The sequence below is a fragment of the Pongo abelii genome, chromosome 20 (assembly GCF_028885655.2).
Source record: "Pongo abelii isolate AG06213 chromosome 20, NHGRI_mPonAbe1-v2.0_pri, whole genome shotgun sequence".
NCBI lineage: Eukaryota > Metazoa > Chordata > Mammalia > Primates > Hominidae > Pongo > Pongo abelii.
In genome coordinates, this window is record NC_072005.2 from 50,196,981 (window position 1) to 50,217,337 (window position 20,357).

Consider the following 20,357-nt stretch of genomic DNA (forward strand, 5'->3'; position numbering starts at 1 on the left):
TACATGGATAAATGGATGAGTGTGAACAACTGTATCTTTGCAATTAATGCCTGCTACACTTCTTTTTTTTTTTTTTTTTTTTTTTTTTTTGAGACGGAGTCTGTCTCTGTTGCCCAGGCTGGAGTGCAGTGGTGCAATCTTGAATCACTGCAACCTCTGCTTCACGAATTCAAACGATTGTCCTGCCTCAGCCTCCCGAATAGCTGGGATTACAGGGGCATGCCACTATGTCCAACTAAGTTTTTTTTTTTTTTTTTTGAGACAGAATTTCACTCTGTTGCCAGGCTGGAGTGCAGTGGCGCAATCTCAGCTCACTGCACCCTCTGCCTCCCAGATTCAAGCAATTCTCCTGCCTCAGCCTCCTGAGTAGCTGGGACTACAGGTGTGCGCCACCACGCCCAACTAATTTTTGTATTTTCAGTAGAGACGGGGTTTCACCATGTTGGCCAGGATGGTCTCAATCTCTTGACCTTGTGATCTGCCCTCCTTGGCCTCCCAAAGTGCTGGGATTACAGGCGTGAACCACCGCGCCCGGCCTAAATTTTTTATTTTTAGTAGAGACGAGGTTTCACCATGTTGGCCAGGCTGGTCTCAAGCTCCTGACCTCAAGTGATCTGCCCGCCTCGGCCTCTCAAAGTGCTGGGATTACAGGCATGATCCACTGCTCCCAGCCTTGCTTGCTACATTTTTAAAAGCATTAATCTATAACACAGAGAGAATCCTGGAAATGAAAACAAAGTGGTATACATATGTTAGGGAGGTATGTTTAAAAATGTTCACTGAGGAAAAAGTGTGCATAAGAGGAGAATATAGTGCAATCCACTTACTGGATGTGGAACCAGTAAGGACAAAGAGTGGGTTTGAATGACATTCCATATTCCTTGGACATGATGGTGATATTTTCAGTGTAGTTGATTAAAGCATGGGTCCCTAACCCCTGGGCCACAGACCCTGTTAGGAACAGGGCCAGACAGCAAGAGGTGAGCAGTGGGCAAGTGAGCAAAGCTGAGTTCTGCCTTCTGTCAGATCAGTGGCATGAAACCTATTGTGAACTATGCATGTGAAGGATCTACGTTGCAGCCAGGCGCAGTGGCTCATGCCTTTAATCCCAGCACTTTGGGAGGCTGAGGTGGGCAGATCACCTGAGGTCAGGAGTTGGAAACCAGCCTGGCCAATATAGTGAAACCCCATCTGTACTAAAAATACAAAAATTAGCCAGGCATGGTGGCAGGTGCCTGTAATCCCAGCTACTTGGGAGACTGAGGCAGGAGAATCACTTGAACCCAGGAGATGGAAGTTGCAGTGAGCTGAGGTTGTGCCATTGCACTCCAGCCTGGGCAACAAGAGTGAAACTCTTTTTTTTTTTTTTTTAAAGAAAGGATCTAAGTTGCTCACTCCTTGTGAGAATAAAATGATAAATGTAATGTGCTTGAATCATCCCCATACCATCCCCATCCCCCCACCTCACCTTGTGGAAAAATATTGTCTTCTGCAAAGCTGGTCCCCTGTGCCAAAAAGGTTGTGAACTGCTGGATTAAAGGGCTTTACTCAATAAATTATATCTAACTGGGGAGACTTTTTTCCACTATTGATTTTCTTCAGTATACCTTCACTGGATGCTTGCTACTCATTAAGGTCCATACTACCTCAATTTGCATGGTATGCTGGGATTGATAATACCACCTTCACATTCTTGTAATTCACTAGGAGGACTCAAGACACCCTATGTTATCATAGTCACTATGATTTATTATAGTAAAAGATACCAAGTCAGTTGAGCAAAGGGAAAATGTGCACGGGATGAAGTCCAGAAGAAATCAGGTACAAGCTTCCAATAATCCACTCCCTGTAGAATCATTCATGATGTACTGTTTTTTCAGCATTGAATTGTAACATGTGAAATGTCTACCCAGTAAGCTCAATGGAGACTTAGTGCCCTAGGCACTACGTTGTGTTTTGTTTTGGAACTGGTCACATAGGCCAGCTTGGGCCAAAATTCTAGATTCCCAAAAGGAATTCAGCATAAATCGCATTATACAAATAGCCGGGGCATGGTGAGCCACTCTTATCAGGGAATTGTGGAAATCCTCCTGAAATTCAAGTTCCCAGACACCAGTCAAGGGCTAACCTTGTATCTTGTGCTGCTGTAACAGAATACCACAGATTAGGTAATTTATAAACCATATAAGTTTATCTGTCACAGTGCTTGAGGCTGGGAAGTCCAAGGTCAAGATGCTGGCAGGTTTAACGTCTGGTGAGGACTGCTGCTCTCTGCTTCCAATATGGCAGCTAGTTGCTGCATCCTCTGGAGGAGACAGATGTTATGTCCTCATATGGTGGAAGCGATAAAAGAGCAAGAAGGGATTAAGTTTTAACAAGGGAACACCATCAAACTATAGCATGTTGCAAGCAGGCCTTTTAAGTATAACCATCTCAGGCCTATGTTAACTCTTTTCTGAACAAAGGGCTTCAGAAATCCAGTACCTATATTCTTTTCTTTCTTTTTCTTTCTTCGTATCACCAGATACCACATTAGGTCATCTTCCTTCAAGGTAATTTGTAACCAAAACTAGTAGACTAAACCAAATAATTTCTTGCCCTTCCACCCCATAACTGATAAGACTGTAGGTACAGTCTACATCTACCCTCCTCATGACCAGAGTTTTCAGGTTAGTCACAAGACAGCTGTAGAAGCTGGGAGCTATCTGGCTTTGTTTTTGGTTGGTTGTTGTTTGTTCACAGTCAAGAGGAGAGAACTGTTTCATTTGTAGTATTGTATAGTTCATGTCTCCCAAAATGCATGGCTACTCTAACTCCCATCCACACACAAGATTAATTTCTTAGCTCTTACCTAGTATACCCAGCCCTTGTGGGATCATTCAGTTTTGCCATCTGTGGGCTTGACTTGCCTGTTCATCTTTGGCCCTTGGGATTTCCCTGTCTTAGCTTTGAGTTTAGCTACATTTTAACGCTTTAGGGGATATTGTCACATAACATTTTTCTATCTTTGAAAAGATCCACAATATTATGCAATGATTACCACTATCTAATCCTAGAACTCTTTCATCTGCTCCCAAAAGAAATCCCCTACATGAGCTGGGTGTGGTGGTGCATGCCTGTAGTCTCAACTACCCAGGGGGCTGAGGCGGGAGGATCACTTGAGCCCAAGAATTTAAGGCTGCAGTGTGCTATGATCATGCCTGTGAATAGCCACTGTACTCCATTCTGGGAAACATAACAAGACGCTGTCTCTAAAAAAGTAAGAAAAAAAAAAAAAACCCTACGTATTAACAGTCACTCCCCATTCCCAACTACATCTCCCCAGCCATGGAAACAACTAATTTACTTTCTGTCTCTATGGATTTGCCTATTCTGCACATTTGATATAAATGGAATCATACCATATATGGTATCTTGTGTCTGGCTTCTTTCATCTGGCATAATGTCGTCAGAGTTCATCTATGTTATAACATAAATCAATATTTTGTTCATTCACATTACTAAATAATATTGCATTATATGGCTAGACCACATTTTGTTAATCCACTCATCAGCTGATGGACATCAGGTCTTCTCCACTTTTTGACTATTATGACTAATGCTGCTATGAACTTTTTTAGAACAAGTTTTTGTGTGGATATGTTTCAGTTCTCTTGCGTATTTACTTAGGAGTGAAATTGCTGGCACATAAGCCCAAGATCGGGTGCCAGCAGATTCAGTGTCTGGTGAGGTCCCGCTTTCTAAGTCATACATGGTCATTCTGGCTGTGTCCTCACATAACTAAAGAGGCAAAGGAGCTCCCTCAGGCCACTTATAAGAGAGCATTAATCCTATTCATTAGGGCATTGCCTTCTTGATCTGATCACGTCCCATAGGTTCCACCTCCTAATACCATCATCTTGGGAGTTAGGATTTAAACATACGAATTTGGTGGGGGCCATAAACACTCAGACCATAATAATACCTAAAGAGAAGTGAGGGATTCTGGGAAATGAAAACCAGGAGCTCAAGGTAGTTGGACACTTCCACATCAGAAGGCTTGGACATTCCGGAAGTGTAGTCCAGGAGGGCGGTACTGTTCTGTTTTTCCCCCAACTCCAGCATTCTGTGATATGTAGTCCGGAGTTCCGTGTAGTGGCGTATAGCTCAGTTGCAGTAAAGCTGTAAATGTTTTCCCTGCGGAATCCTGGGAACTGTAGGTCCAATCGTTCCAGGTAGTTGTAGGCACTTCCGGCTCGAGGAAGGCAGTGCTGTGGAATTCTGGGAAGTGTAGTCCAGGTCCTCCTGATACTCGCAGGCACTTCCGCCCAGGAAGACGACGTAGCAGCCATCTTTTCCCTGGCTTTGGTGATTCAGGTCAGCTTCTCAGGAACCTTTCAAACTTCCCCGAAATGCACTTGTGGTCAGCAGCTAGCGGTCTTTTGTTTGGGGAAAAAAAGGAGTAGCGGCTAAGAGCGGAGGTTTGAGGGGCCAGGGTGCTCTTTTGCGTTTCCCTGGGCGGAGCTTGTTTGCATTGGGGGCGTACTGGCTTGGGGCGGCTGGGGTGATGCTTCGTCGGGTTTGAAGCTCTGTGGGGTTGTTCGCTCCCTCATTGTGACTCCCCCACTTAATGAGCCAGCCCTACCACTTCATACAGTATCACATTGAGCGAGTTAGTTAATCCCTGTGCCTTCGTTTGCTGTTCTGAAGGAAAATAAAAGCAGTAACTTCCTAATAGAATGGTTTGAGAGAAAACGAGGTAATACAAAAAGTGTAAAACTGCCTGGCACGTGAATTACCAATACTACTATAATTTCCCTAGAAACTCCCATTTTGTGGCGAACTTCTGTGAGTCCATGAAGCTGGATTGTCCCTGACCTCTTTTTAGGAAGGAGAGGGTTGCTTGTAACTGGTACTGGGAGATGCCACTGTGATGTATCGGGGATGGAGACACAGTCCTGGTTATTTCACAGCCTGTTTTTCTTCCCCAGCCCTGACTTCTCAAAAAGCACTGCACAGAGGAGGAGGCAGCAGAACCCCATGTGAGTAAGACTTGTTGTTATTCTTGTTTTATTCACATAAATCAGAGAATGTGTGGGGTCATGTATTTGGGCATGAGAAGTGATTATAATTTAGCGTTAGTTGCTAAGTTCCATTCTAAGGGGTTTATACAAATGAACACCTTTCCACTATACAGTGGCTCTGTGAAGTGATACTCTTTTTTCCGAGGAGACTGAGACATAAGAACATAACTTGTTTGCTCATAGCCACCTAGCTAGTAGGAGGCAGAGCTAGCATTGAAACCGAGGCAGTCTGAGTCTAGACTTGAGTTTTCTTTGGTATGTTCTGCATGAGCCATAGGCAGCTGGCTAGTATCATGTGAAAATAGGTTGGGACTTCACTGTGGGGACTTTGCTCAAGGTTTGGGCTATTCTATGAGTTTTAAAAAATAGTGGCTGGGCGCGGTGGCTGACGCCTGTAATCCCAGCACTTTGGGAGTCTGAGGCGGGCAGATCACTTGAGGCCAGGAGTTTGAGACCAGTCTGGCCAACAGGGCGAAACCCCATCTCTACTAAAAATACAAAAATTAGCCAGGCGTGGTGGCGAACACCTGTAATCCCAGGAGTTTGGGAGGCTGGGGCAGGAGAATCGCTTGAACCCAGGAGGTGAGGTTGCAGTGAGCTGAGATCACACCGCTGCACTCCAGCCTCGGCAACTGAGCAAGATTCTGTCTCAAAAAAAGAAAAGAGTTTTTAAAAATAGTTTTCTCAATTATTAGTTTTATTTGTTTCAAATAATATAGAGGTAACACATAATCATGGAAAACACGGAAATATATTTAAAAAATGTAAATTCCCCATGACCTTAGGGTATAAAGATAACAACTATAGTTTAGTGCCTTTTGTCAAGTTTTTCTTGTATATATTTCTGTTTATTAGGAGCTGTTTTGGGAGAGGGACTGAGTACAGTGCAACACTACTCAAACTGTGGTCCACAAAGCAGCAACATTGGCATCACCCAGGTAGAAAGGCTCATTCTTGAGTCCTACCCAAGACCTTCTGATTTAGCATTTTTGCAGATAGGACCCAGAAATCTGCATTTCAACAAGATCCCAAGGTGATTGAGGTGCATGTTAAAGTTTGAGAAGCTCAGGAAAAGGTCTTATCTGGAAACTCAGGACTAGAAAACTGACCCTGCCAGATGTCACAGATAAAACTGAGCTGGCCATACTAGAACCCTACTCAGTCCAGTGATTTTTCTTTCCCACTAAATATTAACTGTCAAGTTTCTTTGCAAAAACCATGACATGAGTAGAAGGCAGCTGTCAAGTCTAGAGTCAAAATGGAAGAACCTAGAGTCCTGAAGATCTATTTCTCCCAGGCTTTGGGGAGTAGATTCCTTGCATCTTTTGTACTGGAGGCCTTCTGCCTGAAGTGGGAAGATCAGCTACCTAGTTATTGTTAATTAACGTTAGATATTATTGCCATAGTTGTCATCATCTCGTCATCATTATTATTGTGATTAATGACTTTCCTAATTTCTTTAACTTTTTTTTTTTTTTGAGACAGAGTTTCACTTTTGTTGCCCAGGCTGGAGTGCAATGGCGTGATCTCGGCTCACTGCAACCTCCATCTCCCAGGTTCAAACGATTCTCCTGCCTCAACCTCCCGAACAGCTGAGATTACAGGCACCTGCCACCACACCCGGCTAATTTTTTTGTATTTTTAGTAGTGATGGGGTTCCACCATGTTTGCCAGGCTGGTCTCGAACTCCTGACCTCAGGTGATCCACCCACCTCAGCCTCCCAAAGTGTTGGGATTATGGGCATGAGCCACTGTGCCCAGCCAACTTTTTTTAAAAATATAATTTCAAACTTGTAGAAAAGCTGCAAAAATAATAGTGTAGGGAAATCTCGTATGCTCTTCACCCAGATTCACCAGTTATGTTTGTTTGTTTGCTATGTTGTTATGTTTTCCCTGTTTGCTCTGTTGATGACCATCAGCCATCACCAGGAACATACCTGTAACCAACAACCATTAAGTTTGTTTTAGCTTGCTGCATCCAAGGAGCACACACATGCATGGGGTGTCTTGGTAAGAGGCAATTAGGAGGACCCTGGTTATAGGGTTTTGGTTTATGTTAGCTGAGTTGGGGAGAGTTTTAGGCAGTGGGTTTGTTCTGGATTGGATGCTGTGAAGAAGCAGTAGTAATTTGATCAGACTGTTGTAATTTTTATGTTGGAGGTGGGGAAATAACGAGATTGGAGTTGTCACTGATAACAAAGTGGTCATGTTAGATGGAAGAGGCAATTATTTGGCTATTTTTGTCAATGTAGAAATGTATTTCTCTCTGTGTTACAAGCTGTTTTGTTTTTTTCTTTTTCACCATGATCACTGAGTAGACCTGTGTCATTCTTGTTTATAAATTGAAAACACCAGGTTCTGGTTGTTGCTGCTGTTAGTTGTCAAAGCAGTTTTTTTTGTCTTTTTGCTTTCACAACTTTGTCATACTTATATTTTGTTTTTGTCTTTTTGCTGAAGCATTTGAGAGCAAGCTAGAGATAGTGATCAAAATGAAATTAGTTACATTGATAACTTACTGTTATCTAACCCACAGTTTGTATTTAAACTTATTCCATTTTCCCATTAAAGACTTTGAAAGTAATTTCTTCCCCCAGGTGAGTTTCCGGTCTAATTGTATGCATTGCACTTAGTTTTGGTTTCATTAGTCACCTTTAGTCTAGAATGATTCCTCAGACTTTATTTCTTATTTGCTCTTGATATCTTTGTAGAGTATTGAGAAATTATTTGTAAAATGTTCTTTCTTTTTGTTTCCTTAATATTTATTCATGATTAAATTCAGGCTATGCATTGTCAGCAGAGATGCCATAAAAGTAGTGAGGCATCCTTCTCAGTGCATCATAGGAGTCAAATGTTGGTTTGTGGGTTTGTCCCACTAGTGATCTCAACTTTGTTTTTTTGGATAAAATGTCTGCCAGGTTACCTTTTTCCTTTTGCACTTAATACTTTGAGACTATGTAGCCATCTTATTCCTCACCAAACTTTCACCAGTTTTTAGCAGCTATTGATGATGTTCTAGTTATCTTTCATTCTACCTTTATTAGTTTATGTGTTCTATAGGAGCTTTCTTTTGTCACCCATTTATTTATTACACATTCTTTTGTTTATAACAGTACAGACTCAGGTTCCTCCATTTTCCTTTTTTTTTTTTTTTTTTTTTGAGACAGAGTCTCACTCTGTCGTCCAGGCCGGAGTGCAGTGGGGCAGTCTCAGCTGACTGCAACCTCCACCTCCTGGGTTCAAACAATTCTTGTGCCTCAGCTTCCCAAGTAGCTGGGATTACAGGTGCCTGCCACCATGTCCAGCAAATTTTTGTCTTTTTAGTAAAGACAGGGTTTCATCTTGTTGGCCAGGCTTGTCTTCAACTCCTGACTGTAAGTAATCTGCTTGTCTCAGTTTCCCAAAGTGCTAGTAGGATTACAGGCATGAGCCACTGTGCCTGGCCAGGTTCCTGCCTTTTTAATTTAAGTTAGGTATGGATTATCAAACGGTGTTTTTTAATTGCAGTATCTTAGGTTTTATTAGTTCAGTGTTAGCAAATTATTGGAAAGACGACGAGATGTTTTTCAGAAGCTATAAGATACTTTCACGTGACATAGCAACAACCTGTGAACTCCAACTATCTTATAATATTCTGTTGGTGGAAATTATATTTTTAAGGATAATTTCAAACCGTAGACTATCTTCTACTTATTGCAGTTGCAAATAAATAAGATACCTGACTGTGTTGTAAGAGCTTTCTACCTTCCAGCAATCCGATGAGGTTGGTACTGTTATTCTTTACCACTTGCAGATGACAGAAGTAAGGTAAAGAGATGTTAATAGTTTCCCCAAGGTGACACTTTTAGTGTCAGGATTTTAACCCGTGCATATCAGTTCCAGGCCTACTGGACTTATATTGTCTCAATTTATGCCATACTCAGAATAAGAATTACTGGTGTGCAATTACAGGCACATGGGCAGTGAGGCCACTGTGTGGTTAGCCTGGTTCTGAACTACTGCTGAAAGGGGTAGATGGATATCTGGGATCCATGTCATAATCTGCTTAAAAGCCACATAAAGCTGCAGCCATCCCAAGAAGCACACACCTTTGCTAATTCCTAAAGAGCAGCCACGTGGATTAGCAACCGACTTACCCAGTTTTGATTTATTTTTCTCTTCTTTCCTAGTTCAGCTTCTTAGGACTCTGCACTTCCCCAGAAGGAAGAATTAAAAATGAATATGTTCAAGGTGAGTAGAGCTTGCCTTTCCCAGCTGTTAAAAATACCATTTTAGTACTTAACAGATGGGACCAGGTTTTTCTTTTTCAAGTAAGAGTCAAGGCATTTGAGAACCTGTTGAGTGTGCTAGGTGCTTATTTTGTCCCGTTTAAGTTTAGCTGGTTTTGGTTTTGGTTTTATTTCATCATTTTTATTTTACAAATAAAGGTAGAAAAATTAATAGAAATGATGGGTGGGCGCAGTGGCTCACACCTGTAATCCCAGCATTTTGGGAGGCCGAGGCAGGGGGTGGGATCACTTGAGGTCAGGAGTTTGAGAACAGCCTGGCCAACATGGTGAAACCTCATCTTTACTAAAAATACAAAAATTAGGCCAGGCATGGTGGCTCACACCTGTAATCCCAGCACTTTGGGAGGCAGAGGCAGGCGGATCACGAGGTCAGGAGTTGGAGACCATCCATCCTGGCTGACATAGTGAAACCCCGTCTCTACTAAAAATACAAAAAATTAGCCAGGTGTGGTTGCAGGCACCTGTAGTCCCAGCTATTTGGGAGGCTGAGAGAGGAGAATGGCCTGAACCTGGGAGGCGGAGCTTGCAGTGAGCAGAGATCGTGCCACTGTACTCCAGCCAGGTCGACAGAGCAAGACTCCGTCTCAAAAAAATAAATAAATAAAAAATAAAAAAATTAGCCGGGTGTGGCGGTGCACACTTGTAATCTCAGCTACTCAGTTGGCTGAGGCAGGAGAATCACTTAAATTTGGAAGGCAAAGGTTGCAGTGAGCCGAGATTGTGCCACTACTCTAGCCTGGGCAATAGAGCAAGACTCTGTCTCAAAAAAAAAAAAAGAAAAAAAAATTAATAGAAATGAAAAATATCTTATTTCCGTAATCTCTTCATTGTATGTACTTGTAATTATATATTGGCATTCATAACATACATATAATTTTACATTTCTTACATTTATAACATTTATTTTTGTTGTATTTCTATCAAATTTATGTATCCAGCTTTTAAACTATTCTCTATATACAGTTAGTGTAGGATTTTTACTGTTTTAGGAACTACAGTGTTTTCTTGCATTTAACTTTTTCTGAAAAAATCAATTTTGAAAAATACTGCCTTTTAAAATCCGTAACATTAGGTATTCAGAATTGAAAAGGTATGTTTTGTGTGTGGTACTTAAGATGTTTTTTGATAGAATATTCAAATATGGCACAGTGTGTCAAGATTTAACAGCTGCTTCACCCAGAAAAAAATTAGACTTTTTTTTTTACTACAAGAGCTAGATTCTGTCTTCCCCATGCCTCAGCCATACCCTGTGTGTTTACTGGTCTTCTTCCCTTTGAATATTTTTGTTAGTCAAAGTAATATGTGACCTTAATTTAAAATGCCTAGTGGTAGGAAAGGATTTGCCAAGCACTTACACTCTGCCCCTGTATTGATACCTCACAGCAACTATGAAGAGATTCTTTGTTTTGTCTCCATTTTAAACATAAATAGAAAAGGGCTTGTGAAAAATCAGGAACGTGCTCAAGTTCACATGGAAAACTAAAGATCTGGGATCAGTGTATTATATTCAAGTGAAAGACCAAGACAGGAGGACAGAGAGAAAGAGTCCTTCATTCAGAAACCTGACATGCCCTTTAGGTTTATTTCCACATATGACACTGCTCACTTGGCTCCCACCTCAGTAGGAAGGCAGGTGCTATCAGACACTATTGGGACTAAATTGGTGAACCTTTCTGGGGAAATTGGCAATGTTTTAGGTTCAGCAGGTAACAGTTCTAGGAAATTCCCTTATAAGAGTACTCACTGAGAGCATCCAGTAAATATACAAAGCTTTCTTTTTCACAGCAGCACTTTTGGTAAGTCAGTGTATGGCATTGGCAAGACAGGAGAAGGGCTGGGAAATCTACAAATGGCTCGGCATCCAGAACAACTTTCCACCTGTTCTCTTCACCTTCTCAGTGTTACCCATCTTCCAGTGGACATTGGTTGTAAGATTGAGGTCATGTGTTTTTGTTGCAGGAAGCAGTGACCTTCAAGGACGTGGCTGTGGCCTTCACGGAGGAGGAGTTGGGGCTGCTGGGCCCTGCCCAGAGGAAGCTGTACCGAGATGTGATGGTGGAGAACTTTAGGAACCTGCTGTCAGTGGGTGAGGACAGCCTCTCTCTGGAATATCTTTGTGCCCTTGGAGTTTTAAGGCTTTGTGGCCCTTGAAATGGTTCCCTGAGTGTGGGAACCTGACTTTCCTAATTTTTATGGGATGCAGAGACACTGGATGTTTCTGGTCTTTCTGAACAGAATATTTTAGGTCTTTTTCATTTGTGATTTATAGAAGAACTATAAATGAACAGAATACTGCTATGCCTTGTCTGTTCTTTTTCATGTTTTACACCTGTCCCAATATTGAATTATAAAACCAATTTATTGAATGCCACCAGCAGATTTTAATGAAATAAAATAGGGCAGAAAATACTAGAACTCCTTAGGAAGAATGGCACACACTGCAGCAAAAACTGGCCAATTGCTTGAGTGATGTGAGAACCAATGGGAGATTTAATGAAAACAGACATTAGTTAAAAATAGGTTATTCAGACTTGGTTTTCATAATATGTATTTACGCATGTGTGTCTGGGTCATGAAATAAATGGTGTTTCTTTACTGAGTCACGATTTAAATAAAAGTTTGAAAAACACTGCTTTCAGTGTCTTGAATGTGCAGTTGCAACTCAGATTTCCAGTGTATTTTAACTCTAATATGTTCATTTTCAACTTGTGATTTGGCATTTTCACAGGGCATCAACCCTTCAAACAAGATGTATCACCTATAGAAAGAAATGAGCAGCTTTGGATAGTGACGACAGCAACCCGAAGACAGGGAAATTTAGGTAAAAACCAAACAGTTGTGAGTTCTTATAGTTAACTGTCCATCTGCTTTGCTTCTCATTAGCCTTGTTGCCATCACCTGGTCCAAATTGCCAGCTGTCTTTCCTGGATTATTGCAACACCCTTTGTACTGCTTGCCCTGCTCCCACCCCTCTCCTCTTACATTCTGTTCTTTAAGTGGCAAAGTGAGTTTTTGTTACCTTGTGTCAGACTATGTTGTTCTGCTCAAAATTCTCTGTGACTTATTTTACAGAGTAAAATCCACGTAATGTGGCTGACAGAGTCTTACACGGTGTGCTTTTCATCCCTACTACCTCTCTAAATATATCTTCTATACTCTCTCTCTTTCTGTGAATTCCAGCCACATTGTCCTCCCTCTTGCTTTTCAGACCTATCAAGGCTGCTTCTGCCTTACAGCCCTGTGTGTGTTCTTCTCTCTGCCTGAAATAATCTTTTACCTATAATCCTTCTGGTCCCTTCTTCATTCAGTTCTTAGCTCAGTTTTAGTATTATAAGAAAGGCCTCGGCTGGGCACGGTGGCTTGCGCCTGTAATCCCAGCACTTTGCGAGGCCGAGGTGGGCAGATCATGAGGTCAGGAGATCGAGACCAACCTGGCTAACATGGTGAAACCCTGTCTCTACTAAAAATACAAAAAATTAGCTGGGCGTGGTGGTGGGCGCCTGTAGTCCCAGCTACTCGGCAGGCTGAGGCAGAATGGTGTGAACCCAGGAGGCAGAGGTTGCAGTGAGCTGAGATTGTGCCACTGCACTCCAGCCTGGGCGATAAAGCGAGACTGTCAAAAAAAAAAAGAACTCCTCTGACCACCCTATTAAAAACACAGTCTTTCCATTTACTCTCTGTGCACTGCCTTATATTGTGTGTAAGCACTGATTATCACCTCATATATGTTTTTGTTTAGTGACTTACCACCTTTGTCTCCTCACTGGAGTGTAATCTCCAGGAGTGGAGGAATTTTATCTATTTGTTTCTGTCTCCTCAGTGCTTAGAATAGTCCTGGTATATGGCAGAGACACTATAAATATTAGTTGAATAAATGAGTTAATGGAAATCTGTCTTCCATGGAGGTAACTAATAGGTGGTGAACAAATCAGCATAAAGGATATTGCAAAATATTTTTTGTCTTCCAATGAATTCCTAACCTAATTCTGATTTCTCTTTGTGAATGTGTGTGTGTGTGTTTGCATGTGTTTGCCTGTCTGTACAAGTTGACCCATATCTTAGGGAACCTATAGTGTCATAGTTGTAACCAAACTGAATAACATGCTGTCCTTATGACTTTCTTTGAGCATTTGTAGCAGAGCATATTCATTCGGGGAGGGAATATTTTACAATAAGGACTTTTATTTCTGTTTCTTAAGTATTCCCCCACAGAAGGGAATAAAATTCGATTTCCTTATCCCTTATATCAGGAAAGAAAAAGTAAAACTAAAAACCAGGACACGAGCATTAGCCTTTCCCTTAAAAAGTTTGCACAGTTGCATCCCATTTGCTTCTTCCAAAGTCCACATTCATAAAAAGAAATGGATCTTACATTGTTGCCTCTCAAACATTTATATTGTGTAGGCTTATCTATATGTCTTTAGAAGGCCTTTTATGTAATGACACCATTACTGCTTGTGATTATTCTGATATACTTTATCTGTTTTTTTTCCTAAATATCACAAGCTATTAAATTTATTTCACAATTGACTAATAGACCACTTTGTCAATTTGGAAAACATTCTTGTTAAAGACAAACATATCTACATCCAGAAACTTTCCATACCTTGCTGTCAAAGAGACAGCATTCTTTGCTAGCCTTCCAATTTTGACTCAGTGCAAAAGCCTTAGAAGGATCCAGTGCATAGGTCTTCATGCTTTCCTTTCACCCCAAGTGATTATCAACTTTGATTTTTCTCTTCAGCAGTAACTCACTTGGTGTACCCCTACCTCAGGTACAGCTTTTCAACTTTGCAGCAAAACTGTACTTTCTAGTTCTTTTTGTATTTCAGATACCTTACTTGTAAAAGCTCTTTTGCTCTATGACCTGGCTCAAACTTAAACTTGGATTTGAAGTTAGAAGAAATGTTGGAAGTCATTTATATATGAAGAAATGTTGGAAGGATTCATATATGCATACATTCCTTGAGTGACTATGAATAACTGCCGAGCAGTAACTTCTGGGCTGTGGTTGTAAACTGTGAGCACTACGAAATGTTTTTCCTTATTGATACCATATTATGGTAGGAAAGACATGGAGTAAAAAATTTAGATAGTATGTCAATAGTTGTATTTTTAAATGGGTTTCATTAGTGCTTAGCAATTGGGAGCTTGGTGGACCATCTCTTGGTTTCTGTCAGTATGTAAACCAGAAACTTCAAATGTGTCACAAAAGATGAGCAGAACTATCCCAAGGCTCATTAAAGTCTTTTACTCTGTCCTCAGTGTGAAATCTTAAATCTTTGAACAAAAAAATTCACTATCTCTCTGAATCCTTTGTCCTTACAGGAGAGAAAAATCAAAGTAAGTTAATTACTGTTCAAGACAGAGAATCAGAAGAAGAGCTTTCTTGCTGGCAAATCTGGCAACAAATTGCAAATGACTTAACCAGGTGTCAAGACTCCATGATCAATAATTATCAGTTTCACAAACAAGGTGATTTCCCTTGCCAGGTAGGGACAGAACTGTCTATTCAAATTTCTGAAGATGAGAACTATTTAGTAAATAAAGCAGATGGTCCCAATAATACTGGGAATCCAGAGTTTCCTATCTTGAGAACCCAGGATTCTTGGAGGAAAACATTCCTGACTGAGTCACAGAGATTGAACAGAGATCAGCAGATTTCCATAAAAAATAAATTATGTCAATGTAAGAAGGGTGTTAATCCCATTGGTTGGATTTCACATCATGATGGTCATAGAGTACACAAAAGTGAAAAATCTTATAGACCCAATGATTACAAAAAAGACAACATGAAGATTTTGACATTTGATCAGAATAGCATGATTCACACAGGACAGAAATCTTACCAGTGTAATGAGTGTAAAAAACCCTTCGGTGATCTCTCCAGCTTTGATCTTCATCAGCAGTTACAATCAGGAGAGAAGTCTCTTACATGTGTTGAGCGTGGAAAAGGCTTCTGTTACAGCTCAGTTCTTCCTGTTCATCAGAAAGTAAATGTGGGAGAAAAACTTAAGTGTGATAAGGAATTCAGTCAGGGCGCTCATCTACAGACCCATCAGAAAGTCCACGTGATAGAGAAACCATACAAATGTAAGCAATGTGGGAAAGGTTTCAGTCGTAGATCAGCACTTAATGTTCATTGTAAGGTCCACACGGGAGAGAAACCTTATAATTGTGAGGAGTGTGGGAGGGCCTTCAGTCAGGCCTCTCATCTTCAGGACCATCAGAGACTCCACACCGGGGAGAAGCCATTCAAATGTGATGCATGTGGTAAGAGCTTCAGTCGGAATTCACATCTTCAATCCCATCAAAGAGTTCATACAGGAGAGAAACCATACAAATGTGAGGAGTGTGGTAAGGGCTTCATTTGTAGCTCAAATCTTTACATTCATCAGAGAGTCCACACAGGAGAAAAACCCTATAAATGTGAGGAATGTGGTAAAGGCTTTAGTCGGCCTTCAAGTCTTCAGGCCCATCAGGGAGTCCACACTGGAGAGAAGTCATACGTATGTACTGTATGTGGGAAAGGCTTTACTCTGAGTTCAAATCTTCAAGCCCATCAGAGAGTGCACACTGGAGAGAAGCCATACAAATGCAGTGAGTGTGGGAAGAGCTTCAGGAGGAATTCCCATTATCAAGTTCATCTAGTGGTCCACACAGGAGAGAAACCCTATAAATGTGAGATATGTGGGAAGGGCTTCAGTCAAAGTTCGTATCTTCAAATCCATCAGAAGGCCCACAGTATAGAGAAACCTTTTAAGTGTGAGGAGTGTGGGCAGGGTTTCAATCAGAGCTCACGACTTCAGATTCACCAGCTGATCCATACGGGTGAGAAACCATACAAATGTGAAGAGTGTGGCAAGGGATTTAGTCGTAGAGCAGATCTTAAAATTCACTGTAGAATCCACACAGGAGAGAAACCATATAATTGTGAGGAGTGTGGGAAGGTCTTCAGGCAGGCCTCAAATCTTTTGGCCCATCAGAGAGTCCACAGTGGAGAAAAACCATTCAAATGTGAAGAATGTGGGAAGAGTTTCGGTCGGAGTGCACATCTTCAAGCCCATCAAAAAGTCCACACTGGAGATAAGCCATACAAATGTGATGAGTGTGGGAAGGGCTTCAAGTGGAGCTTGAATCTTGACATGCATCAGAGGGTGCACACAGGAGAAAAACCGTATAAATGTGGGGAGTGTGATAAGTACTTCAGTCAGGCCTCAAGTCTTCAACTTCATCAGAGTGTCCACACAGGAGAGAAACCATACAAATGTGATGTGTGTGGTAAAGTCTTCAGTCGGTCTTCACAACTACAATCTCATCAGCGAGTTCACACTGGGGAGAAACCTTATAAATGTGAGATATGTGGTAAGAGCTTCAGTTGGCGATCAAATCTTACAATTCATCACAGAATCCATGTTGGCGATAAATCCTATAAAAATAATAGGGGTGGTAAGAACATCAGAGAATCCACACAGGAAAAAAAATCTATAAAATGATTCTTTGTGAAGACTCGTGTCATTTGAATTCTTCTGGTTATCGTCTCAAAGTCAGTGTTTCAGCCGTAGCTCCTCATGTCCCAGTGGTCCAAAGACAACGAAACAATCTTTATGATTAGCATAGCAAGGGCTTCTTTAGTCAGAACCTTGACCTTTATAAAATGTTACTTAGAAGAGGGGTGTTAGAGTGAAATTTTTCTCAGGCCTTTTATAAAAGTATCGTGGTGGACATGCCAAAGTTAAGTGTCCACTAGAATGTTAACTCCATAAAGGCAGAGATTTTGTTCACTACTGAATCTACATAATCTTACCATTGCCATATACTTCACAGGTGCCCAATATTTGTTAATAGGTCCTTTTTGAAAATTATGTTGAGATCACCTGCAGAATATCATGAATTTGTAAACAGGAAACCTGAAAATAGCCTTAATAAGATTAAGTCGGGAGACCACTGAAATGTAGAAAACCACTCAATACTGAACTCTCCAATGTTAATTTGGCATTGTCTTGTGATTAGATCCTGTCCTCCTTTAGCCTCACTAATCAAGTTGGGTCCTATCTTCCCAGATGTCTAGTTTTCTACTGGTTTTATACCATATAGATTCAATTATCTTTTGTAACAGATAATTTTGTTCATCTTGTAATAACTGGACACTACATACTACGCTTATTTTTTCAACACTGTTAAGGCAGGGGTTTAAGTGTCAGAGTTGCTACTGACAAACATTTTTTAGTAGATGTTGAATTGATCATTGGTTTTTTCACATTTTCATTCAGGCTTTGACATGATTGCCTTCTAAGGGCTTTAGCATTACTTTAATCAGAACTTAGGTTGCGGCTATTGCAGATTTCTTTTGTCAACTTCTCTCCCCCATATTCTGAGAAAAAGGACAAAATATTTGTTAAAATTTGATAAATTTCATCAAAAATTGATTTTTGGAGCATGACTTTCACCCTTTTTCTAGTGGTGGCAGTGAAAAAAATGCTTTTGGAAGAGAAGTTAGTATGTATCAGAATATAGAATGTGCATCTCTTTTTTCTGGAGTTCATAGAATAGGAATTTTTGATTAGGAGATTCAAGTAGAAAATGTGAGTAGCACATCAGTGTTAATGAATTTTGTAAAAATAGAAATAATTTTTTATATACTACAGTAAAAAGGATCGTTGAAAGTGATGACCAAATTTTATGACAGAAGAGTGTAACAGTTTAAGAACATCACAGGCTGGGTGTGATGGCTCACGTCCATAATCCCCGTACTTTGGGAGGCCAAGGTGGGTGGATCACCTAAGGTCAGGAGTTCGAGACCAACCTGGCCAACATGGTGAAACCCTGTCTCTACTAAAAATACAAAAGGTAGCTGGGCATGGTGGTGCGTGCTTGTAATTCCAGCTACTTGGGGTGCTGAGGCAGGAGAATCGCTTGAACCTGGGAGGCGGGAGTTGCAGTGAGTCGAGATGTTGCCACTGCACTCTAGCCTGGGCGATAGAGTGAGACTCAGTCCTAAAAAAAAAAAAAAATCACATACCTTAAATTCGTGTGTGTCCATGTGAGTGAATAGTGCATCTAATCATGTGACAGTCTATCATATGCCACTACAGCATCGAAGAGAATGCAGGAATTTTTGTTCACATTTGACTTCTATATTTTAATTTTTTAACTGAGCATCGGTTTTATAGTAAAATACTGTTACTTTACAGTAACATAGTAAAACTAAAATATAATTTTAAAAAACTACTAGAATATATTAATCCCTTACAGATAAGAAATCTTGTGTCATATAGCATCTAAGGCCAAAATTAAAGAATGGAACTCTGGAAATCAATTATAAAAACTTGTATGGTGGTTCAAAGATACGGATGCATTGGTGAGAGTGAATATATATTTGCAGTGAATGCATTTGAAGCTGCTTAGGTACAAATCTATGCAATCAATACGGTTTTAATGTAATTCCAGTAGTAGGAATGCTTCTTATTTCTTGACAGACTTACTCACTGGCTGAATGGATAGATAACCCAGGGCACTGGCTTGTCTTTTCAAGTGCTTGGTCTGATTGGAGGAAATGGCTTGCCCATTCTAGGTACTGTATGGCAAGGAAAATCGAGCTGTGGAAGAAAGGAATAATAAAATTTACGGAGGCCAGGTGTGGTTGCCCGTGCCTGTAATCCCAGCACTTTGGATGGCTGAGGCAGGCGGATCACCTGAAGTCAGGAGTTGGAGCCTAACCTGGCCAACATGGTGAAACCCCATCACTATTTAAAAAAATACAAAAAAAAAAAAATACAAAAACTAATCGGGTGAGGTGATGGGCGCCTGTAATTCCAGCTACTCGGCAGAAGAATCATTTGAACCCAGGAGGTGGAGGTTGCAGTGAGCTGAGATTGTGCCGCTGCACTCTAGCCTGGGTGACAGAGCGAGACTCTGTCTCCAAAAAAAAAAAAAAAAAACAACAAAACAAAACAGAAGGTGAGGGCAAATTCTGAAGATACAGGGTGGAAATACGTAATTTTTGAGATAAAATTTAATAAAGATTCCCTGAGGAAAAGATGTGCGTAGGGAGAGAACAGCATAATGCCGGTGAAAACAAACTGGGAACAGGCAGTTAAGCAGGATTGAATACCATTTCTTTCTTAGGCATTTCTGTGACATTTAAAGCTTATTTGGTTAAAGGTTTTAATCAGCAAAGGATATATTTCTGTGAGGTTTCCACAATTTTCTGTATTTGGATTACAATTCCTGTTGTTCCTGGACTGCAACTTCACATGCTAAGTATGTAAAGTCCATGATACCTCAAGTTGTGTTAGATATCAGAAATCCTGAGTCTTCGATGTTAGTTTGCTCTTAGATATCAGGATAGCCCTCCAACTCTCAGTAGTTTAGTGAGTTAAGTCAGGGGTCAAAAAACTACCCCCTGTGGGCCAAATCCAGCCCACTTCCTTAAAGGTTTATTAGAATATAGCAATGCCTGTGTTTTAATGTATTATCTGTGCTTTCTTGCTGCAGTGTCAGAATTTAGTAGTTGTGACAAAAACTATGGACCACAAAATCTAAAATATGTACTTTCTGGCCCTTTACAGAAAAAAATGTACCAAGCCTTATGTTAAACCAAATGATTTGTCTCCCATAACTTAAAAAAGACCCCAGGTAGAGCAGGACTTAGACCTGCTTCGGTCAGGATTCCAAAATGTTTTTTTTTTGATTATCATATCTGCCCTTCTGGTTAACCCTGGTCTTTAGGTTCAAGATGGGGCTAGCAACCAGGGAGCACCTATCTTTTCTTTTCAGTCAGTGGAAGAGAGGTGCTCTTTCATTTGTAGTATTGGGTAGTTTACTACTCAGTGTTTGTGGCTCCTCTGGCCTTGATTCTCATCTACACTCAAGATTAGACAGCTAGTTGTGTATCCAGTTCTTTTGGCCTTTGTGAACTATTAAGTTTCAACTCAGCCAGGTGCAGTGGCTCACACCTGTAATCCCAGCCCTTTGGGAGGTCGAGGTGGGAGGATCTCTTGAGCTC

General features: G+C 40.8%; 1 protein-coding gene across 7 annotated transcripts; it reads left to right on the top strand.

Annotated features, from left to right (window-relative positions):
• The first annotated feature begins 4,281 nt into the window (after positions 1-4,281).
• Positions 4,282-16,856, top strand: ZNF226 (zinc finger protein 226). 7 transcript variants are annotated; one of them, XM_054538477.2, is made up of 7 exons: positions 4,282-4,356; positions 4,971-5,021; positions 5,919-6,001; positions 9,230-9,290; positions 11,309-11,435; positions 12,078-12,170; positions 14,678-16,856. In XM_054538477.2, the coding sequence occupies exons 4-7, from the start codon at positions 9,276-9,278 to the stop codon at positions 16,843-16,845; spliced, it is 2,403 nt and encodes an 800-aa protein (XP_054394452.2). In that variant the 5' UTR covers positions 4,282-4,356; positions 4,971-5,021; positions 5,919-6,001; positions 9,230-9,275; the 3' UTR covers positions 16,846-16,856.
• The last annotated feature ends 3,501 nt before the right edge of the window (positions 16,857-20,357 follow it).